This window comes from Sipha flava, unplaced genomic scaffold (assembly GCF_003268045.1).
Source record: "Sipha flava isolate LNK unplaced genomic scaffold, YSA_version1 82_pilon_pilon, whole genome shotgun sequence".
Taxonomy (NCBI): domain Eukaryota; kingdom Metazoa; phylum Arthropoda; class Insecta; order Hemiptera; family Aphididae; genus Sipha; species Sipha flava.
The window spans coordinates 1,191,524-1,216,722 of record NW_020273624.1 but is presented as its reverse complement, the minus strand read 5'-3'; the positions used below and the strand labels follow the sequence as shown (position 1 = coordinate 1,216,722).

The 25,199-nt window shown below is 28.6% G+C and overlaps 2 protein-coding genes and 1 long non-coding RNA gene across 4 annotated transcripts; 2 read left to right on the top strand and 1 right to left on the bottom strand.

Annotated features, from left to right (window-relative positions):
* Positions 1-571: 571 nt before the first annotated feature.
* On the bottom strand, positions 572-2,309 carry LOC112693225 (rRNA methyltransferase 3, mitochondrial). Its single transcript, XM_025568202.1, has 4 exons — positions 1,847-2,309; positions 1,451-1,713; positions 1,228-1,380; positions 572-1,148 (listed from the first exon to the last, which is right to left on the bottom strand). Exons 1-4 carry the CDS (start codon positions 2,065-2,067, stop codon positions 676-678), a joined length of 1,110 nt encoding a protein of 369 aa, XP_025423987.1. The 5' UTR covers positions 2,068-2,309; the 3' UTR covers positions 572-675.
* Positions 2,310-2,468: 159 nt separating this feature from the next.
* LOC112693224 (protein SPT2 homolog) lies at positions 2,469-7,151 on the top strand. 2 transcript variants are annotated; one of them, XM_025568200.1, is made up of 7 exons: positions 2,469-2,598; positions 2,687-2,875; positions 3,412-3,691; positions 4,084-4,238; positions 4,915-6,401; positions 6,471-6,556; positions 6,900-7,151. In XM_025568200.1, the coding sequence occupies exons 2-7, from the start codon at positions 2,819-2,821 to the stop codon at positions 6,965-6,967; spliced, it is 2,133 nt and encodes a 710-aa protein (XP_025423985.1). In that variant the 5' UTR covers positions 2,469-2,598; positions 2,687-2,818; the 3' UTR covers positions 6,968-7,151. The 2 variants fall into 2 exon arrangements, with proteins under 2 accessions (XP_025423985.1, XP_025423984.1); XM_025568199.1 differs by having other exon boundaries at positions 2,469-2,608.
* A 13,925-nt stretch (positions 7,152-21,076) lies between these two features.
* LOC112693233 lies at positions 21,077-24,896 on the top strand. Its single transcript, XR_003149464.1, has 4 exons — positions 21,077-21,267; positions 22,969-23,129; positions 23,596-23,761; positions 23,830-24,896. It is a non-coding gene; the product is annotated as an uncharacterized LOC112693233 (long non-coding RNA).
* Positions 24,897-25,199: the final 303 nt, after the last annotated feature.

Below are 25,199 nucleotides of genomic sequence, written 5' to 3'. Positions count from 1 at the left end.
TGTCACCATTAATGTTTTCAAATCTTGATGATGATAGTATAACTTATATTTTAATAGGCATGAATGAATTATTTACTTTAAAATATTTTAAGATGTACAACCTAAACATACACTAACTCCTTGAAGGACTAAAACAGTTTAGATATATACTATTTAAAATTTAACCATTGGTGATATTTGATTAATAATTGTGCAATATAAGGAGGTGTAATCTTGGGGCCAAATAATTTACAATCATTAACGTTCAAAAGTAATAAAATAGATTCAAAATCTGCTTTTAATAGTATCTAGAAAACATGAAACTGTTTAAAATTAATGAATATTAAATATGTTAACAAAATACACTATACAATCAATTGGGTAAAAATATTTTAATATACTGATTTTTAAGAGGAGGCTACACTGAAAGTGGAACGCATACAACGACCAAGAGGAAATGTGGTTAGGTGTTTTCATGCAGCGCAAGCACACAAAGCCACGGCTGTTATCGCAATAACCTAATCTAAGAATTCATATTTTGAAATCTGATTTAAAAAATATTAATATGTTAAAAAAAATTACACTAAAAGAATAATATTAAAATATTAAATTTTAATACATCTTTTACAACTTATTTACAAATCCAAACAAAATTGTATAAAATAAATGCTATAAATATACTTATATACTAAAATTTTAATTTTTTAATTCCATTTTATCAATTTGATTTTCATCTTGTATTAATTTTAACATTTGTTTTTTGGCTTCAAAACACAATATTCCAACAGCTGTAGCAGAATTTAAGCTTTCAATACCGTTTTGTAGAGGAATATTTACTCTAATACCTTTTTGCGTTCTTGCAAATTCGTAACTATCTTCACTTAAGCCAAGTGTTTCGCCACCAATTACAAATATTAAAGGAGTAGTTTTACAATAATCAACTTCATAGTAAGGAACTATTGGCAGCTCAATTGGAGCTGTTTTTCTAAAAACTTCTATTTTATTATCTTCAGAAATATCAGTGGTACTTAGACTGTTGTTATCGGCTAAACAAACTTGACCTTTGATATTGGACAAAGAACTCCAGTCAACATCAGATACTATTTTCATTCTGAAATGTGCACCACAAGCAGATCTCAACACTTTATCTCCCCATAAATCGGTACAGCCTAAACATTGCATAATAGTTAAGTTTGTTTGATTTGAATTGCCACAATATACATATAATTTCAAAAATAATTTCCTTACCTTTCATTAATAAAATTTGTGAGGCTCCAACAGCTGTCACAGTTCTTAACACAGCACCTAAATTACCAGGATCTCGGATGTTATCACAAATAACTGTAATTGGAAACACATTTTTTCGAACACTATGATCAAAAGCAGGAATTTCAAAAATACCTGTGACAGTATAAATAAGGCTTAAAATTTAATTTCATTAATACTATGAACTATTAAATCATTTTTATACCCATAATCCCTTGTGAAGTCTCAGTTTCTGTAAACAACTGTATCATTTTATATGGAGCTTTGTAAAATATTGTTCTCGAAACGGGTAGATCTCGCAGTTCTTCAGGTATACACAAATTCTCCAACACTCTCTTTTGGCTGAAGAATATCTGTTTTGGCTTCACACCAGCATTTAAAGCGTCTTGTATCAAGCGCTTGCCTTCTAAGAGTATACTAGACTTCTTTTGTCGTCGTTTTTTGGTTTTAATATTGATCATGGCTTGACTGAAAAATTATAATTGCATTCAGATATAATTTTTGCATAAGAAAATTTGAATGCACAGTACCACAAACTGCTGCAATAGTTCGTTATGCTCACTGATCTTATAGGGAGACCAGTGAGCGCAAATGTACATACCTAAGTATAGGACTGGTTTCTTTCAGTATTATGTAAGATGGAAATCCACTATCATCTTTTTCCACTACCGACAGCACTCCACTGCGAGTGTGCGGTTTGATGTTGTCCAATGGGTTTTTTTCTGTTGATGGTGTTGGGTCAGTCGCAAATGATCGTTGGACAGCAATGTTACGCACTGCCAGCCGGAGACTAGCCGTGAAATAGCTACTAATCGCTTTCATTATACTTTAGTAAAGTCAAGGTAAAAGTTTATCTAATAACGAAGTTTATAATAACTATTAAAAAATAAATTATGATAAAATCTGATAACTCAATTGAAAAATGTCAATCTGAAAAACAAATCTGTAGGCCCGATAACTGCAGACGTGATGTTGACAAATATCATATAATTATCGTGTAAATTTATGAATGTATCGTAAAATTATAATTTAAATCGGCTGAAATCGGCGACCACTGTTAACCTGCGAAAACATGCAAACGCAATGATCGTTTATGATAACCATTATCATGGCTCCCATCAACGCAACAACGTCGGACAGCTGTTTCCGTGTTATCGATTTTTTTTCACGCGATCGGTACATGTGGCGACAACGACGTATTGCAACACATAACTGTGGTGTGTGGTGCCATAACGAAGATGATAAGCTCGTCCGCTTTTCACAAGCACAGGAATCGAGTTCGCGTCCACCGTCAGTCTACGTCGCGCCTCGCACCATCTTGTTGTTCGGGTTCCGGTCCCGCGGACCATCTACGTGTGTACTCGTAATAATTTTTATTCTCCCTAGTTACTATGAAAATATTTTCTGTGTATTGAAAATAGTCTGACCGATATGTTTTCAGGTGAAGGACAAACCGTAGTCGAGACGATGTTTTCGTCATCAAGTAAATAGTAAATTCTAGAGCAAATTCATATCAAAAAGATTTTTTCTGCACCAACAGTTGAACTACGTTCTATAACCAGTCACCGTGAAAATGGATTTTCATACTATACTTTATCAGGCGCAGAAAAATAACACCAGGGACAATGAAGTGAGTAATGTCAACAGCAATAAATATTTAGTTCATAACCAGATGGAACTTAAGTGCTTTTGAGTTAATGTAACCATCATGTACTGATACCATTGATCATAAATTTATAATTTATGAACAAAAATAATCTTTACCTTGGAAAAATATTAGTCCTCTGGACTGGTATTGATACTTTGAAAAATATCTTGAACCTAGCATTGAATAGTTACTTAAAACCGTTTTTTTTGACTGTCGATTAAAATCATTATGAATTGTATCTTAATTGACCTATTATGTGTGGGTACTTATTTTAAAAATGTATGTTATGTCTGATAGTTCAGTATGTTAACTAAATAACAAATTTTAACTTAGTAGTGTCATTTTTTTATTAGAAATGCAATACTGAAATAAAACAATACTCATTTATTTAAATTGTTTAAATAAATCCAATTTTACAATTTACACTTAGTAAAGTAGCACTTTTTTTTTCTTTTAAAAAAGCTGGGATTAAATAATTTTAGCATTTCTAAGTAAATAATAATGCATTTTTCTGCTAGGTTAAATATTTTAAAGCTTCATTGGATCCACCAAAAAAAGTTACAAAAGAAAGTAGACAGTTATCTGAGAGCATTAAAAAATTCTTAGCTAAAAAAGAAGAAGAAGATCGACAAAAACAATTGGAAGAACAAAAAAAAAAAGATGAATTGATATCATTGAGAAGTCAAGATCGAAAATCATTTAAACGTGTACAGTCTATGTTAAATCGAACAAAATCAGCAAATAAATCAGTTATTGAGGATGCTAAAGATGATGTCAATACATCTGTTACCATGGCAGGTTTGTTAATTAAAATTACTTAGATTATTGTTAAGGTAAACCATAAATTAAATCCTTTAGTAAGTATTTTTTTTTTCTATTAAACTTTGAAACTATATGTTTACACTGTTTATTTTAATACTATTATTATTTATGAATTATTAATATATTTTTTATACACTTTAATGGTACATAATATATTTATTTTAAATAAATATTATTTTTTTAATTTTAAAACAATGACACCAAAGGAATTCATTCAAGATCACTTGTTCAATTTTAATTCACTCATTCAAGATAACAGAATAAATTTTAAAATGCTTATTATAAGTCCTGTATTGTTTATATTAATTTGACTAAAAATACCTATATATTCTATGTTCTTAATTTCTATGTTACTTAATTTGATACAGGATTTCATCAACCAGATGAAGATGACTATGGATATGTTTCAAAAGATGCCATGGATATTTATAATAATATCATAAATAAATATGTTAATACTCCTGCTGATTCAAGAAGTTCGAAAACAGTAAATCACAAAAGTCATGATATTTCTGGAACTAAAGTAAGTATACTATATTTACATAATATTTTTGATAAATGGTGCAAAATACTGTTGATTTAGTATGAAGTACAAAGATTGGTAACAGGTAAATTGTTCTAATAAATTTAAGATTAATGTATCTTTAGTTTCCTAAGTGAAAGGAGGGAGTTTTGGCTATAGACAGTAGTTATTAGTTATTAAAAAAAGATATATAGTATTGTCTTAATTTGAACATCAAAATAATCACAAAAGAAGTTATGAGTTACAGTAAAAAATAAATTACTTGTGAATTTTACTTTTTTTTTTTGTATTTTTTTATCGGTTTTTTTGAAAGCTGTAGAGAAATTCATCTATTAGCTATCTAGATGTATACTCAAGACACAGTTTTTTAAAACAAAAAAATAGATATTCAGAGCAATTCTTCTGTTGAAATATTGTAAACAACATAAACATTAATTAATAAAAAAAAAAAAAATGTACATATCTTAGTGAAACAAATATATTCTTTTCTATCTTCAAAATTTAAAATGACAAAATTTGTTATCAGAAATCATTCCTCCACTTAAAAATTAAATCAAAATTTTGATAACAGGCATAACATTAAAATAAAATATAACACATGCGACATATATTCGCTATTATATTTACTACAATAGTAAAATCAAAAATTTAAAAAAAAAATTTGTTTATGTTTTAGGATCGTGTAAAAGCAGCACTGTTGAAAGAAGAAGAAGATCAATTATTACCACATAAGCGGAAAAGAAAACCTAAAGAATTAGAAAATATGGAGGATAATCAAGTAGATCCAGAGCCACAACAAAAAAATTTGAAAAGTGATACAGATAAAATTAAAAAACGTCCTATGCAACCACCTCCATTGAATTTCCAGGAATTACTTAAAATTGCTGAAAAAAAGCAACATGAACCTATTATTATTGAAAAACCTAAGAAAGAAGAATCTTTACCCATGATGACTAAAAAAGAAAGAGAAAAATATTTAGAAGAAAAAAGAATTGAAACAATGAGAAATGCTCGGCGACAAGGTAAAATTGCACCTTCTACTGAAAATCCAAAAGAAGTTAGACCAATTGAAAAGGTACACAAACCAATTGCATCTTCTTCAAAAGTTGATTTAAATGCTGAAAATAAATTAAAAAAAAATGCTTCTGTATGGACCAAAGATTTAAAAATTCATAAAGAGCTCAATAATAATAGTAAAAATGATAAATATGTACCTAGATCATTAAATAACTCAGAAAGTGTTGGATTTAAATCTAATAGTGGAAATAAAAGCATACCTAAAACCACTTTGGAAAGTAATTCTTACAATGACAAAAAATATAGTTCTAATGATGAGCGTTATTCACCTAAACCAAAATCAATAAATGATAAGTATATACCTAAACCAAAACATACAATTCAAGAAAAATATTTACCAAAATCTAAAGGCATCTCAAACCGTGATCAATATGTGCCAAAATCAAGTAACGATTCTTATGAAAAGTATTCACCTAAACCTAAGAATTTTTCCCATGATAAATATTCATCAAAACCAACTTCTACTGAAAAATATGAACCTAGAGCGAAAATCTTGACTAATGAAAAATATCTGTCTAAACTTAAAAGTCAATCTGAATTATATTCACCTAAAGCTAGAAATGAACCTGAAAAATATGTGCCCAAGGGAAAGAGCTCATCTTCCACTGAGCTATATACACCCAGTGCGGTCAAACGATCAGTTGATAGATACAGTCCAAAACCAACGTCATCTCAAAGCTTAAAATCAAAATCTATCAGTTCAAAAGATAAATATGTCCCAACTCCTGTAAATAAATCTAAAAATGTACCACCCAACAATAATGTTAAGCCTAAACAATTTCCGCCTAAAGACATAGTGCCCAAACAATTTCCTCCTAAAGATATGGTGCCTAAACATTTCCCCCCTAGAGACATGGTACCTAAACAATTCCCGCCTAGAGATTTGGTACCTAAACAGTTTCCACCCCCTGATATGAGAAGACGAGATGATCGAAATATGCCCATGCGGAATAAACGTAGAGTTATTGAATCTGATTCAGATGAGTATGATTCAGAATTAGATGACTTTATTGATGATGGTCCCGAAGAAGGAGCAGAAGATTACTCAAAAGTTATTTCTGAAATTTTTAAATACGACAAATCAAAGTAAAATACACTTATTATTATCATATAATTTAATTCTTATTATAAAACAATTTATTTTTAATTTTTTAGATACAGAGGAATAGATGAAGATGATGAATGTATGGAATCTGACTTCCGTACTCTTCAAAAAGAAGAATATCGAAGTTCTCGAGCTGGTAATTTTGTTTTTAATATTTCAGTGTTAGCAAATTTTTATTTTACATAAGAATTTTCAATTTCTATAAGTCTAATATTATTTGAAACTTTTAATATTTTATCAAATTACTGAATTTCAAGTAATATATTTATATTCAAATATACTTTAAAAATCACAGCTTTGTATATTAATTATATTAATATTAAAAATCTAACTCAAACTACAAAATAATACAAATTAAAATAATTGAATAATAAGTTTATTAAATTTATTTATACAATTATTATTCTTGTTAAATAATTTAAATTTTTTAAATTTTATTTACACTACATTCATTTATAATAAGTTATCTTTTGTTTTAGGACTTCTTGAAGATTTAGCAGACATTCGTAGAGAAAAAGCCATGATGAAACGACGAAAAAGGAATTAAAATGTTTAATTGTATTAGAATATTTTAATTGTATAAGTAAGATGTTTACTTATATTTAAAAATGTGTTACCTTAATCTATATAATCTTGAATTTTTAAGATTCTTTATAACTTTACATTCATAAAGATACCTAATTTTGTTAAATCTAATAAAAAAAATTAAATAAAATTTTTTGATATATTTATTCAGTTACTTTTCATTGTAATACTATTATGAGATAAATATTTATTTTGAATTTAAATGATTTTTCTAAAAAAATATTACCAAGAGTGTTCAAATATTATATTAAAATCTTAATATCAAATAAACACCTTAAAAAATATTTCTTTGTAGCCAATTTATAAAAATTTTATTAATGATAATTTGTTGTACTATATTAAAATGATACAACTAATTGTATTTAATATTTAAATCTATAATATTCCAGTAACTGGTAAATAGTTTATAAATAATAATGTTTTGATAGATTCAATAAAATTAAAAATTGTTAAATTTCTTCTAAAATATGTGATATTTACATGATTAAATACATTTTTATGATAAAATTATTTTTCTTATAGTTTAACTATTAATTTTAATTAGTTGATTATTTAAAGAATGTCAAAAATAATAATTTACTTATTCATAACTGATTTATTTTCTTGGCAGAGTATATAATGGATTTTACAAATAGTTTTTGAAAAACAATACGAAAATATAATATTTTCTATCATTGTGCCTAAATACTTTATACTTATGTGCGCCTTAGTACTTTATGAAGTATATATATCTGTAGACATTAGGCCTAGCTTTAATTATTTTTGTACAAGTAAAGATAATTAGGTTCACCACCATGAGTATTGTGGGCTAATTAATCAGTGATAATATTTATTTTATGCGGTAATGTTGTGACTTAAGCAATTGTGTTTCATCATGCTTAAAGCAATTTACATATTTTTGAAACTATTTTTGTAACCCAATTTATGTGCATATTATATACTGTATTATTTCTATAATTTAAAGTTATTCTAACTTTACTAGCTATTATAGTACTTTTTTTCTGCAAATGGGGATGGTATACATAATTTTTAATGAACTTTTCTATGTTATTTTTTTGGTCATATTGTAAAACATATTTTTATATTACATTAATGCCAATCACTTTTTTCTCCTAAGTTTTTGTACAGTTGAAGTTGTTTATTGTTAAAAATTTTTCATTAAAATTATATATTTATTATAATTAATCAGTATATTATAAGACCTCCGAATATTTGTACATACTAATATTGTATATTATCAATCATTCATTCTGTATACAAAGTATTACTTTGGGAAATTGTTTGTTATTGTTTTTTTGATTTATTAAAATATATTTGGCGTAAACCATTTGTGTTTGTTATTTCATTATTTTTTCATTACATTATAATCGTTACCAAACAATTAATAAATTGTCTTATTATAGACACATAATTTAATATTTTCTGTTTTATTTTCGGCGGTCATCAACACCGCACACTTTCCATTCATAACCGCACATTTTACATCGTTCAATACCACACACATTTATTCTATTCTTAAAAAGGGAAATTTGATGAAAGGTCGTTAGTTCAAAACCATACACATTTGATTAACAGTTCTTTCTCCCTGCATACTTTGAATGTACGGTTCACGTTGCCGTTTCGTATGATGCTCACTCATAATTGTTTTTTTTTATCCTGTAACCTGTTTGGGGTGGTGTTGCATAGCAAATCGGGGGATATTTTCGTTTTTAACTGTTCGAACGAGCGCAGCGATCGAATGACCCCGCCTGGTCTCGAGTTGCACTCATGTTATTTTAGATAAATGCATACGTTATTGATATATATATCAATGTGTGCTGTATTGAACGGTTTAATTTGGCAGACATATGTAGGATTAAAGTATAAAAGTGTGCGGTTATGAACGAACGCCCTTTATTTTTACATTGAAAGTAAATTCATTTATATGCTTGTATTTAAATTCTTCATATTCTTTGAATTTTTAAATTTTTAAAAAAATCATATTTCGAAGTGTAATTTATTAACAATAATAATATAATTTAAACTACGAAAGTAATAAATGTTTCACCACCAATAATAAGAAAGTATAACTCGATTGCTAATACAGAGTGTCATCTAGAATATATTTCCGTGCTTGAACAGTAAACATCATAAGATTTTATAACAAGTAATAATGCTGAATAAAAAATTTACCATAGTCTGATCGAAACAGGAACCGACCATGGCCTTCCACAAAAAAAAAAATCCTGACGCCATCACTGGATCAGACCATTGATGATAATATTGTGAGATGTATAAGTTAGCCTTTAAGCATGCGCATCCCCAAAATTTTCTTTTGGGGAGGGCTAAATTAATATTGAATTAATATTAATTATATTGAACATTGTCAGGTTGGGATGAACTGATACTTAAATTCTTACGTGGATGAACAATTCTTACAATTTTGGTCTATCTACCAAATAATTGTTTTACCCCTGAACGGTATGTACTCAAAACGTTTTACCACTCATCCCCGTAGTACTATCCTACGTACTGTTTATTTTTCAAATTTTGTTATAATTTAAAAATGTTCTAGCTTGCAATAACACCTAATTTAAATCCCTCTAAAAGTGATTTAATGGACCGATTTAACGAATGTTACCGAATGCTTGAATTCGTCCATGGATTCACTAATGATTCTGCCGCACCGTGCAGATTATTCGTTCGTGTTCGTTCCTAAGTGCATAGTTTTCTTCGGTCATACTTCCCTAGAAGTGAACTATTCCGAACGCGAAGGAATCCATTCGCAATCAGTCAGACCGTTTATACTTTCTCGTTCGGTAAAATTCGCTCTCGTTCGTCCCTGTTCGGACAATAGTCTCTAAACGCTAATAAATTATATATAAAAATAAATATTAATAGCACTAGTGTTCTCGCTGAACATATTAAACATATGTGTACAAATACCGACACCATATACTCTCAAGATGTTTTTGATAAATTATGTGTATAATGTGTTTACTCTCAAAACGCTCGCAAATAATGAAACTCGTTAACCTGGGAGAGATCTTGTCGGTGTTTTCACCAAACTTTTGTTTATGAAAGTTAGCAACGCAGTAGTATAACATTACATGAATTAAATGGCATCATATAGAATAATTAAGAATATTGTTGTTGAATATAATTGTTTGTTTTGTTTGTTAACCGCGTCATATGGAATCATTAGATTACAGACGTGGAACAAATTTATTTAGGTGTACTTAATTGATTTTTATTAATTATTTTCGTACCTAGGTACATCAAATACGAACAATTTTATTCGTCTTATTAAATTCGTTATTTATAAATAAAACTTCTGTGGCTTTTTCAATTATTTAATATTAAATTAATAAAAATACAACCAACGCATCTTTTTGCGTATAAATATGTATGTATCGTGAAGTCCTGAAGATACAACAGTGAATTTAAAACAGTTGAAACCGTCTGTAATAATTTCAAATAATCGTTTTCAATTTTCGAACACCTAATAAACTTTTATATGTTATCAGCTAACAACCAGTAATATTGAATGTATACTTTTTCGAAATCTGTATAAAGAAATGAAAAAAAAGCTATGAAATGAGACCACAACAAATTACGATTATATCATAATATTATATAGTTTATTTTGATTTATTTTTGTAGTTACTATAAAAACTATATGTATATATTATATTTCTTTTTTAACTTTACTACCCTAGTGTACAAAATCAATATTTACTTTTGATTTCCGAACAACAATTTTATGTGTAATACACAATATACTCGTATTGCACTCGGAGCCGTCCTAAGGATTTTTAGTGCCTAGAGCAAATTAATTCGAGGGCTACTCAATCGCTCAATCATCACAATAATATACAAGTACGATAAAAAAATACACATCAAACTTACAAAATGTTGGTAAATATAGGTTTCCAAACTTCAACCAATCAATGTAATTTAAATGCATCGATATAATTAATTATATTTTATTAATTTCTAAAAAATATGTATGCATTTATATGGCATTTTATACGATAAGAGAATTCCAAAGAGACTGAAAGATAATTGTACAGGAGTGTACTGAGACCAACTATGCTGTATGGTTCAAAGTGTTGGACGATTAACAGGAGAATAGAACAGAGTGTTGCGGAAATTAGAATGCTTAGATGGATGAGTGGAGTGTCAAGAGAAGATAGAATAAAAAACGAATATGTGAGAGGTAGTATTGGTGTAGCATCTATACTGGACAAGATGAGAGATAATAGACTGAGATGGTTTGGGCATGTGATGAGACGAGAAGAAACAAATGCAGTAAAAGTTATCATGAAAATGAAGGGAAAAGAGATTTGGAAGACCAAAAAACAGATAATTAGGACAAAGGTAGCCGATCCCAAATAGTGATAAGATAGTAAAAATACATTTCATAGTTTTACTATTTTAAGAACCTTTTTTATAAAATTTTTCAGTTTAAAAAATATTTTTGAAAAGCCAGGGGGGAAATGCCCAAGCTTGCCCCATTCCCGGCGCCTATGGTTATAATTATTTAGAAATAAAAAATGAAAATTTAGCCTATATATAGAGCTTAAATATCAATTTAAGTTAATTTAATTTATTATTTTTTCATAAAAAAAATAGTTTAGAAATAATGTACTAGTATCAATAATCTCCAATGGATAATGCCGAGTATTTCTAATCAATCTGGACTTAAGGAGGACACCTTTAAATTTTTCTTAACTGAAGCCCGGGGAAAAATGATTTCCTTCCCCTGCAATGGCCCTGATTGCACTCATTGACGCACAATAAATAAAATGTATAAAATAAATTTACGTTCATAGATTAATAGAAAAAAATTTATACCTGGTTCACATACTTCACATGAAAACCAACCATTACCATTTGGCTCCCACTCCCAAATTAAGTTTTGAAGCAGCTCCTACAATATTGTATTCTATATAAATACAATTATTTTAATGAAATGTTTGGCGTTAGTCAGCATAATATCTACTAAATAGAGGCATAATATAACAACAACAGTCGACAACAACTTATAATAACAAAATATTAGATCTACCAACTATCTACGTGATATCTTAGTCCGTACTCTTTACTCTTATGAGTCATACAATATTATAGTGATGGAAAAAAAAGTAAGGGGGGCTTCGTACAGTAGGGTCCCACTGGTAATCGGCGGTCTAAAGTATAGGCCAGTCCGACCCTGAATTGAACTCGTAACAACTGATTCAATTTGATAGTTACGAATTCAAACTATACAGTTATTATTTACCTAATAATATTACGATTGTTAATACAACATAATATGTATATTATTACCAAAAGTTTACCTACCTCGTGGAATTTCAAAACATAAATGTAATACAGTTTTGAGCTTATTTGAAAAGTTGAAAATGCATGTTGGTTGTAGTCACTGGTAAGTATTACGGACCGACCAGGGAACAAGACATATTGCTTCGTCATGGGTCCGATGACGAATTTCTCGTTCTACCAATAGATTCTTTCGAGACGATAAAACGTTTCTTCCGCGGAGGGAAATCTGTGTAGTGGACCATGTAGAGACGTGCCAAAGAGAATAACTTTTGCTTGTTCTGGCCGAGGAGCATCTATATCGATATACGGTTATAATTTACGACGTACTTGGACGTCAATAAATTACATGTGATGTAGACACCACAGAGAGATATATATATATATATCTGTGATAGACACACGGAAGCGTGGTCTCCGTCGAATACTGCGGTACAAGACGAACGGTCGTTTGTTACACGTGCAAAGGCTATCATTGTCGGGTACGGGTATAAGACCGTAAGCGTCTTGGATATCAATCGATTTATTCAAATCGTCGATACCATACACGTCTCGTATGGCCAAGAAAGAACTACAAAAGAGTATCCAGTACTCACGCTACACACGGATACATCGGCGCATGGATGATGGATGTGTTTTACATGTAACACAAACGAGTAAAATTAACCGATTTGGTTTATGACGAGTGTGACGTTTCGGACAAAATGTTAGCGAGACCCCTATGCCACCAACCGTAAGACATATTGCAAAAACGCGTGCAGGATCGAGTTTTCAAACTAAGACCAATAAAAATAAATTAAATTTTATCAAACTCCCCGCGGTCTAATATTTATCACAAAATAATATTATATTTCTTGAATCATGGTCAAGTATTGCAACCTTGGGTGCAGTCTCGGGCTACTTCGAAACCAGAATTCTAAACTCATAGTTTTAAGATTCTGCTGAGAGCGTTGGTTGCAATGCGTCGAATTATCCTCCTCATCGATGTAACGTTGCGGCAGATTAACATTTGACAGTAGTTATTGCGCTGCATTCCAATTATTATATCCCGTAATAGTTTGAAACGATTCTAACGATTCAAACATTACATTTATAAATTTATAATGTTATAAGTTTTCAGCGCTAATATTAGATTCATAGATTACAAAATTAACTAAAACGTACCACATTATACAGTTATATTGTATAAATAGTACAAACTGCTATCTTAATAAATCGTGTATATTTATTTATTTTATAATAATCATTTATTTAATTTAAGTTTTACTGACATCAACATCATATTATTTGCAATCGTTTCTTTTTTTAAATTCCATAACTATAACTTCACGTTCGTACTGAATGTAGTACGCTTGGTGCATTATACACTACAACTACACAACAGAAAAGTAAATATCACGGCTTAATAAACTCATAAAGAATAATAAGAACCGAAATGGTAAAGGTTTTACTTTTCAGAAAGAGATTTTTTTACAACTAGAAATATAATTACAACGAGAGGTAGTCTTAACTGAGAGAATATAAAACTTATATTCGTGAATTCCTTCAGCATTAAATACTAAAACTAAACATTTATAAATAATGTTTTTCCGACGTTTTTTCGTTAAAAATGCACGAATGATATTCATTGAATGTACTAATATAGTTGAGTAAATATAGTTATACATCGTTGAGTTGGACAAACGTATTGTAAGAAACAAATAGTTAGAAATTTCATTTTTTGTAGCAAAAAAAAAAAAACATTGGAAATTTTAAAAGTGATTTGTAAGCTTTACAAAATGAAATGTTGACGAAATTAAACGACATTAGAATTTAGTTAACTATATTTTATGGTTTCAAAATATAATGAAGTTCGTCTATGGCCACATGCAATTTTTTTCAACATTTTAGATGTCCTTTTTTTTTGTGTAAGTCAGAACATTTAATTTCAACTTATCTTATTAAGAAATTTAGTTCTTTTACTATACACCTTCAGATAAACTGATCAGATAGATTTTGAGTGCACTGAAAATAATTTTTAGTTTTTAATTTTGAAAAATTAATACATTAATACCATTCACCCTTCCCTGTATTTTATCCGACCCCGGAGTTTCATTCTTTTTTTGTGTGGTATGTTAGTTGTATGGAGTTGGTGCAAGGTACTATGGAGGTAGTGCCAAGCAGGGACGTATTTAGGGGGAGTGATATAGGTGTTAGAACACCCTCCTCCCATCGACCTTATTTTATGGTATTTCACCAAATTATAAACATACTTTGATCATTTGAATAAACGTTGTATACTACTTGTAGGTTATACATATGCTGTCTTATCGTAATCATTTTCATTTATATAAATACATGGAATTTATTCATGTAATACGGGGGAGGGGGCAGAGGCTCTACTTATTATAAGTCTATTAAATTTTAAAACACCCCCGTTAAATAAATCCTGGATACGCCACTGGTGCCAAGTGATATGGAAATAGTGCTGGATGTTACAAAGATAGTAAGGAGGTTATATGCAGGAGTTCTTTGGGTACGGAGAGTAACCTTTATAATCATCAAATTTCAATTAAATAAATAGTTAGATGATATTACAAGAGAAAAACAATATATGTAATACCAGGATTTTGACGAATCTTGTGTATACCATAATTAAAGAAAAAATAAAATTTCTAAACAATTATAAATCTTTATTTATAGATTTCTAAAATTTAAGAATAAAAAAAACTTTGTAAATGAATACGTTAATATGTAGAAATTTGATTAAAAAATAAATTTAAATTTAAACAGTTCAAAGAAAGTATTATAAAAAACAGTATTAGTACATAAATATTCAGAGCTGCATAGTTCTTCAATTCGTGGACGAATGGTTGACAAGCTTACACATAATTTACTCTCAATATCTATTTTGCTTATTGTTATTTCCAGTGTCGAAAATGCTGATTCACACATGAAGTTGGAAAAAAAGCAAATTATTAAATTCTTATTTGCTAATTTCCGCGTATTCGTTTTGCAAAGAAATGCAATATAAATAATTTTACGATCTATAAATTTAGATTTTAATGTTGTACTTAATGATAAATTTCAAATAAATGAGATAAGAATCAATAAGAATATATTTATAATTGTTCTTCTTATATGTAGCTTTTATTATTACATCATAGTATAATATGTTAATACTTTAAAAACACCGTTTTAATTAATGTTTTGGTGACAACGCACCACGGTAATACGTGACACACTAGTGTTGAGAACCACGGCTATATACGATCGACTATTGTTTCATGGAAATCCTATTTTTAGTTTTAACCATCACTAATATTAATTTATCTTAAAATAAAAACAAATTAAACAAATTCTTCGGAACCTTTTTTCCTTTTATTTTGAGTACTTTTCTAGATTCTACGAACTTGTAATGGGTACCGGACAAACCGAATGTCTGGTCTTGAAAATTCAAAACTTTACCAACTTAATTGGGAAAATTGAAAAATAATACATTTATATTAAATAAATCTAGAAGTAAACGAGTTAATAATTCAAGTCGATGTACCAGAAGGAAATAAGTAAAACTAACTTGAATTCTAACTTATTAGTTTGGCCAGCCGTGTGCAGGACGCGGGAGCGAGTCGCCCGCTGAACGCGACCGTGTCGGTGTTGTTTCGCGGACTGCACACGTCGCGGTCGTACAAGATAACGAGCGAACGTCGCAAGCTGCAATTACATCTGTCGCTATATTGTTGTGTTCGAACGGTCAGAGTTTATCTGCTTACCGAGCGGTACAAACGGAAATCGCGATGAGGTAGGTAACAATTTAACCGACTCCATACCACCCTTTCGTGGGTACGTTGTACGTAGGTGTTGTTCGATATGACGTACCTTATAGTCCGCGGTTTACGACGTAGCGAAATCGATTCTACCAGAAATGCTGCCTGGTGCTTTGTCATTATTGTTATTACACCGATAATGTTAACATCGGTGTAATGGTGTGCATCATTCGATCATTCCTGCGATAGTTGCAAGTGCACAGCTCATCGATATCTGAATATCTACAGGAAACAAGTAAGTGCTATTTTATTTGGCTTGACAGACTGTCCAGTTGCGCTGATCGGCTCTCGAACCTTTACAACCCCTCGGGGCCTCGAGCCCTCCCTTAAATAAGTAGGAAGGTAACAACCCATAATACATTATAAAACTTACCACCTTACAACATCACCCCATTAAACATTTCTCTTTTTATTTTTATTTTGTATTTTCGGGATAAAGTCGACATTAGCTGTTTTTCGTGCATTTAGCTAATAGACACGGCTTTGCTTACGTATACGGAACGTCAACGTCTCATCCGGATACATTCCGTTAACATTTTTTATGAATTCGATAATATTCATGACGTCTAACGATAACAGTTGGCTAACGTTGTATTGTCCGTTTAATGTTCGGAATTGTCCAAATGGTAACGTTTTACCCGTAATGTGCCGGTTTGAATAAATGTTTTCGTTTTACGATGTATTGTTATAAAGTAGTGATATTGATAGCGACAGTTGTGTCATATTCGAGAGTGACGATGTATTTACCTGTATTTATGGAAACCCGTGATTTTTTTGCTGTTAGTTAATATTTGCAATAATCGAATGATACCAAGATCGAATGACAAAATAGGTATTATTATAAGATGAAACAATTAATTTGCATTCAAATTAATATATTTTATTGAAAATTCATTGGGTATATATAGAATAATCCCTAAGATAACACAGGTTCTGGAGGTAATAGTTTTTATTATAAAAAATGTATTATTCTTGAAAAAATTAAATAATCAGTGTACGGAGATTACAACTTACGTTGTAATCCATCTCTAAAGTATAACCTAATACAATGGAACTGTGAGTTGTGTTTACCAATTCCGAACCGACAAATCCATCATCCCGGTTGAACATCACATGAAAGTCCATAGATTAAAAATCGGAAAACAAATTTTCATTTACTGACATAAACAATAATATAATAGTGTTCGATTTGATAATGTATACAATCATAATTTCGTAGTTATGTTTTGAGTCAAGTGGTCTTAATTTATTAAACTGTTATTAAAAATATAGCGTTATTGTTATTAGTTTGTCACCGGTAAACTGCAAAGGGTAACGTTAATGTTTCATATTAATAGTAAACGGAGGAACCTGTCTTAGATAAACATTTTATTTGATATTTTCAGACCATTTTGTGGATATGAATTGGTAGGATTGAGTGGCTATTTGTTTGAAATGGAAAAATTCTTTATAGTCTCATGCGACGATCCAATCACAAACAGTCCATGCACCTTGCGCGCATGTGTGATTATGTGTGCGCATAATACAATAATAAATAGTAATTATATAATATAGTTTTAAGTTCACTGGAATCGAAGGTCTTGTATGACACTACAGTGCACTACCGAGTGAAATACTATCCCAGTGTGTCACAAATAAATTGGACAATTAATGCACATAATAAATTAACAATAAAACAATAAATTTGTACTTCCTCCGTACATGAGTGAAGTGCAATAAAACAATACAACGTGTCGCATGAACATATACGGATTTTGATGTATCTTCAGATAATAAAGACAATGAAATTCTATTTTCTTATGATTCTCAAAGATAACGATTACAAGCTATATTTGTATCGTTATTAAATTTTATGTTTCGGTAATGATTTATAAAAAAAAACATTTAATTTTATTATCTTCAAAAAATTTGAAAACACCTTCTAAAGTGTATTCTTTCGAACGTATTGACGTTCCAACTTTGTACTCTTATCTTAATGTATATGTTTTGTTATGTATGTTTTGTTTACATAAAAATAGTGTATTTTTTTTTAATATCTACCATAAGTTGCGTTTTGAAATTATAAGGAAACGAGATAATATCGTACGTCATTACAGTGTATTATAGTAATCATTATTGTTACGTTTAATCGGTTGCTTTTTTGTGTACAAAATACCAGCAGCAAATTATTTTGAAAACATTTCCCGGCCATCAATATGTAACACGTCCGCGCACAACCATCTGATCCTGAGTCGTAGCCCGAAAGCCGTGGGCTAAGAGTTTGTAAATATTCACCGCCGCGCGCTGCTGCCGTTGAACTTTAATCTCGGTAATTACGATGAATTAGCCGTATGTGTATAAAAAGGTTTTACTTGTAAAAACGGCGTTTTCGTAACGTTTTAACGGCTTCAGCAACAGCAGCAGCTATACAATAATAATTATAATAATATATACGTTTTACTCTAAATGTATATATGTATAGAAGCTCAACTACACTGTGTACGCGTATTATAAATATATACAGAGTACGTCACGAGAATATTGACTATTTTGATGCCGGTGGTGGACAAGGAGGAAGACGTTCGCGAACGCTTCCGCTACTTTTTACCACCTACTTTATGCCAAACCGTCATTAGATATCCTGTGTTACTCATGTATGTCGTATGCATCGTTTCATAATACGCCTAGCGATATACCTTGGTGCGAATTTTCGAGTTCGTGTAATCCGCGAGAAAACTCCGCAGCGAATTATTTTAGGTCGGACGGAGTGACTATCGTTCCGTTTTATTATAGGAGAGTAAATACAACGTAAAGAATGGTTGGAGCTTCAAACGGATTTACATTGGACAAAAATTGTATACCTACATATATACAGAACCATTCTTAGGGCATGTGATGTCCCAGGCCCTAATATATATCGGGGGCCTTTAAATATATAAATTATGTAATTTTCGTACTAATTAAAAATTACTTACTGATTCCATAGCACATTATGCTGTACGAACCTCTACCGTATTCAAAAAACGTAATGTGTATAGAACAAAAAAAGCAAGTTTACACTTTTCTTTTATTTTGACTCGTTAAGACTAGCTGTTGTCTAAATTTTTACATTCAAAATTTATCACGATTCATTTTAACCCTATCCACTAGTGTCATACGAGGAAGAAAACATAATTTTATTTTGTCATTGATAAAACTACATTATTTTTATAAAGAGCTAAATTTAATGTTTTGTTTTAACCTTCCTTAATTGAAAAAATCATTAATTAGTATTATAGTAATAGTTTAAGATTGCAGATAGGTTATGAAAGGGTTTATGGTTATTGTCTTATTACAATAAATTAGTAAAAGTTATATAGTTTCCATCTCTTACTGCTAATCCATTGGACTTGTTTATTTAAAATATATGTGAAGCTTCAGTAGCGTCGTACTATCAAAGTAAGGAATTATTATTGATATATTTAATATAGTTTATGTTTTTTTTGCAATTTTATAGAAATTCAAAATTCATTTTTTGAAACCGGTATAAGGATAAAAATACGAAACCGATAATACGTTTTTCACGAGGCTCCTTACTTTCGAATAACACTAAGACAAAAAAAACTTATATCTAAAGAGGTATTTTCATTAGGAACAACTTAACTTTTCATATTTTATGCTAAACGATTATAAAGTTTTTGTATGGAGAAAAATATTATCTTAATTAATACCTATAAAGTTAACGAAAAATTAATTAATTTTTTTGTTGAACACCTGAACTCCATAAAAAGTGATAGGGTTACTTTTTATTTTTTAAATTATTAAACTCACAATTTTGTTAAATACTCGTCATAAAATATATTGTGTGACTTTAGTGATTTTTATCTTTATTTTTATTTTTAACAGAGTGGCGTTTAATGAAAATGTACAGTCTGTAATATTACACATATAAAGTCAATTTAAGGTTTAGGATAATTTTTCTGTTTTAGAAAATTCGTTTAAATTATCCTTAACGTCTACAACAATATAATTTTCTATATTAAGTAGACCTAATTCATTGATCCTGTATTGAGATATAGTAGACCTTAATTATGTATTGATCCTTGGCATTGCCGAAAATGATCTCTCACAAGTAGATGAACTGACTGGTAATATGATTGCTACTTGAACGAGTTTAAATAAATTTGGAAAAACTTGTTGTGTAAGGCAAGACGGAAATTATAAAAGTTCGCTAATTTAAAATACGGTATGTTAAAAATTCAAAAATTAAATAAAACGGTATCATATCATGAGACGCTAGGATAAATCGACAATTTATTTGACGAATTTCTAAAAGGTCAGTATTTAAAAAGACGGTAACATTTCTGACGTACAACACCAATGGTACCCTATTTCAATATATTATTTAATATAGCATTGGAATTAGTCGTAAGAGAGAGTAACAGTAAGTGAAGTTAAAATTGGAACTGACAAGCAACTAGTATTGGCTGCTTATGCAAATTATTTTGTTATAATGGCAGAAAATGAAGTAAGTCTAAAGGATACTAGGTACATAGAAGTGACTGAAAAATGAATAGAGAATTGGGTTAACAATAAACGAGGGTAAAACAAAATACATGATCAAATGGATTAAAAAAAAAAAAAAAGAATAGGCACAATTTATGTTATAGTCAGTCGATACATTATAAGTGCACACGGAAAAAAAAAATTACTAAAATTTTATATTCACGGAAAATGTAGTAAGAATCACTATTTTATAGGTGGAATGACTAAAACAGTATAGTTATTAAGACTATATAAAAATAGTTGGTTTCAATAGTGAATATTACTATATTTTATAGTTTTTTTTTTTTTCATATGTTTAAATCAACTATATTTTATAGCCCAAATAATTGAATACTATAGCAATAGATCAAATTGCTATAAAATATAAGTCGAACTGTCGAAATATAATTCGGCGAAAACTAAACACGCGCGAGTCGTAAACACAAAGGTAAAATAAGGCACGAGGCAACACGCGCGGCATGAAATAAAAATTCTTAAGAATTTTGTCTCTTGCAAAACATATTATCAGCTAATGGATGGTGGTCACCATTACCCTTATGTCAGTCATTTATTTATCATACTTTGCGACACTTCTACAAGAAAGTTTGACGCTCTACGGCTCTCTAAGTTTCAACGGATTCAAGTCAAAAAAGTAAGTTTTTTACACTATATACTGAATATGTAGTATATTATTAATGTATACAGTTATTTTCGAGTTTTATTCAAATTATTTAAATAAATATCGACTTATAGTTATAAAGTTTATTAAATATAAATTAATTACCGAATTGTATAGGTCTATAATTTCTTAGATACCTACCTACTTAAATCAGGAAACAATTTTTTAAAAGCAGTTAAATTTAAATTTTTAAATGTTTATACGTAGTAGATGTAAAGTATACAATTTATGTCGTGTTTATCGTTGAAATTATACATGAAAAAATATTACTTTAAGGTTCTGAATGGAGCGAAATATAAATATAGTTTTACTATATATGATGTATATTTACTTGGGTATTATTATTAATATTTTTTGTTAACACTTTTCCCTATAGAAATGCTTGCCTGAGAGTTTATATAAGTAACTTTTTGAATCAGAATTTGCTCCTATATGGTACTTTTTGAAAGTATCATAATTTTCGAAATTCTCAATAGTTTTTCCAAAATTTTCCAAAAAAGCCCTATAAAACTTTTTTTTTATCCAAACTTTTTGTAAATTTAAATATAGATAGATAATAATATAAAAAAATATTTTTGTGAAAGGAAATTTTGAATATTTTAAATTTTCTCTAACACTTATTTCTCATCAAAAAATAAATTTTTTTGGTCTCGTTTTTGGTCTCAAAATTTTGAAAATTTTTCAACGACTAAAGCAGAGTTTGAAGTTTCTTATGTTGATAATCCACCAACCACCATCTATGTGAATTCGAGTAATAGTAAAAGTTAATTGCAAAATATTAAAAAATTCTTTATGATAACGAAAATATATTAAATTATAGATCATTTTATTAAAAAAACATTGGAGCAATACCATATGGTCTCCTTATACTACAACACTTCAAGTCATATGGGTCATTAATTTCAAAAATGAGAAACCGACTTTGTGGAATATTAATAAAAGATGAACTTTTTAAAACTAAAGGTGCAAATAAAATTGAGAAAACACAATTTTCGAACATTGCAAATGGTACATATTCGTAACATTACATATAGGTATTCTGACATTTAAAGAATGATGCATGTGGGTTAGATGCAGATGCATGTGTGCATATATTTCCATATATTTCATTAACAATTAATCATTATAAACAAAATATATTAGGCACTGTAAAAATATTTAAAATTATTTTGTATCTAAGATGTTTTTTAATTTATTTTATTTTCAACTCTACAACTATAACTCTATAAAGCAACTTATTTTTAATAATGTAGTAGGTAAATATTGTAGTTTTATACTAAGTATATGGTTTGTTAAAAACTATAATAAATAAAAAGGGGTTTTCATACTTAATAGGTATAGAAGAATTCTTTCCTTCAGAAAATAAATATGTCTATTTCATCCCTTATTATAAAGAAGGTAATAAAGTGAGTCCTAATTGAGGAAAATTGTATGACAAATATTGTAATTTAAAAAAGGAGATAAAGAAAATACATTTTCAAAGTAATAAAAGACATAATAAGGACAATGAAGTTTTTATCAATGAAGAAGGCATCTATTAATTATTTTTAATTTTTAATTTTTAATAAAATATGATTCTTATAATGTGAAATTGACATTAGAATTAGATATTTATTATAATATTAATTTGTAATTCTTATTTATTAATACTTATTGCATACCTATATTAAATAGATATTTTAGATTCAATAAATTGGCTAAAGCATAATATAGAACCAGAAATCATTTTACACCAGTTATGGGCTGAAACTGCTCATTATAGAAATACTAAGCAAATCAACGAAAATGCTATTCATAAATATCCAGCTTTAAAAAAGGCAACAAGTCACATACTTGTAAGTATAGTCACACAAACTACAAAAGGTGTTCTTATGTCATAATAGATTTAAAAAATGTTTGAATTGCAGTATATTTAATTAATATTAAAATAAAAATAAATAAATTTATTGCTTTCAAATACATATTTATTAAATCTTAATAATAAAACAATTTTTTTTTTTCAAATAAATAATTAGAAATATACACAATGATTTTTCTTAGATTGATATGGATTTTTCTCATTTATTACCATCAAAAGACCAATATCTTTTACAAAAATTTGATGTATTCAAAAATAAGTTGAAAACATATTTTAAAAAACAATTAAACTTAAATGTGTTTCAACAAAACATAATTAAAAAAATTATATCACCTGCTAAATTAGGCAAGTTGTTTACATAACTGTTAACATAACATTACTAATAAAAATAAAATTGGAGTTGGTAAACAGAAAGGTTAGTACTTATCTGTAATTTGTTTTAGGTGATGATGATTTAGCAACTAATCAAATACTTCTTTACCTATTCAAACAGTGAATATTAAAATTCCAAAGAAGACTGCCAATGAAGACAATCAAAAAACAGTTAAATATTGTATGTGGAAACCATCAAAATTAGAACAAGCTAGTGCTGTGATAGTCAATATCACAGTAAGTTTTAAATATTTTATTTTGTATTTATCTAATTTTTTGTCTCAAAATTAAAATATTTCTTATAGGTACACAAGTATTTATAGTTTTAATAAAACAACAGAAAACATAAAATCCCAATACCTAATGCTTAACATTTAAAACATAAAATAACACTAAAATATAAATTAAGTAGATACATTTACACTATACACTCAAGTTATAACTAGTATAAGCCATCTTTTCTTAGACTATTTACCTACATTGTTAAATTAATAATTATTTAGTTTGTAATCTAATAGCTGTTGTAAACATTTTATTAAATAATACCAATACCACAGAATAGGTACCTTATCTAAATGATATCTATGATGTGCTTTCTTGTGTCCTTAGGTACCTATCTACAATCTTTCTTTATTATGTAAATATTTTTAAATTTTGTCATCTATATTATATACCAAATTTGATAATTTATAATTATTATTTTTAATATCTTAGTGTTATGATGGTTAACTGTTTTTTATGTTCTTATGAGGCCGAATGCCTAAATTATTTGTTTAGTCATTTTAATGTATATCATGATTTAAAAACAATAGAAACATTTAATTGTCCATATCAGAACTGTTTACGTATTTTTAATAATATTGAAACCTATACAAGACACCTTAAACAACATGACTTCAATTCTAAATCCACAAAAGACATAGGTACCTAATAAAAATTTTCAATCTGTAAATAATAATCTATTTGAACAAACAACAAACTGTGTACCGTCTTCTGATAATGATACAAATTTAAGTTTAAGTATTATAGATGATAATAAACAAAATCATAATTTTCCTAAATATGATGATTTAAAAAATTTACAATCATTAGCTTTAAGTATGATTTGTAAATGGTATAGTGACACAGTTATTCCCCAAAATAAAATTGATATTTTAATTAATGATAACCAAGATTTTGTCGATTCAATTGTTTCAGTTCAGTATTCAGGTCCTTATGATTTAAATAACCGCGACGTTACATTTTTTGTTTCATGGGTAAAAATTAATGGGCTTTTATATAACTCCAAGAGTATGTCCGTTATTCTAAAGGTATGTGATGAAAACAGCGATATGTTACTATTATTTGGGTTTATTAAAAGTATTTTCATTGTCAAAAACAAACCATTTATTATATATGTTTTATATAAAACCATTTTTTATAATGAGCATTTTGGAGCATTTAAAGTAATATTGACCAACAAGTTAAATTTTATAAAACTTAAAGACATAGAAAACAGTTTTCCTGTTCACCATAAAAGCATTAATGATGGAAATATATTGATAAAAATGTAAATAACCAAATTTTTTTATTATTGTACTACCCATATTATATTTATGTTACTTATATTTTTGTCGCTAAGACTACACAATGTAATAACTAGTATGATATTTAAAAACAATATTATTAAAAAGCT

Excerpts from the sequence above, each read along its gene's own strand:
- LOC112693225 (XM_025568202.1), bottom strand. The coding sequence starts at position 2,067 with ATGAAAGCGATTAGTAGCTATTTCACGGCTAGTCTCCGGCTGGCAGTG. Across the intron at positions 1,714-1,846 it reads GAAACCAGTCCTATACTTAG|TCAAGCCATGATCAATATTA; the intron begins GTATGTACATTT and ends ATAATTTTTCAG. Across the intron at positions 1,149-1,227 it reads ACAAATTTTATTAATGAAAG|GCTGTACCGATTTATGGGGA; the intron begins GTAAGGAAATTA and ends TGCAATGTTTAG.
- LOC112693224 (XM_025568200.1), top strand. The coding sequence starts at position 2,819 with ATGGATTTTCATACTATACTTTATCAGGCGCAGAAAAATAACACCAGG. Across the intron at positions 4,239-4,914 it reads ATGATATTTCTGGAACTAAA|GATCGTGTAAAAGCAGCACT; the intron begins GTAAGTATACTA and ends TTTATGTTTTAG. Across the intron at positions 6,402-6,470 it reads TTTAAATACGACAAATCAAA|ATACAGAGGAATAGATGAAG; the intron begins GTAAAATACACT and ends TTAATTTTTTAG.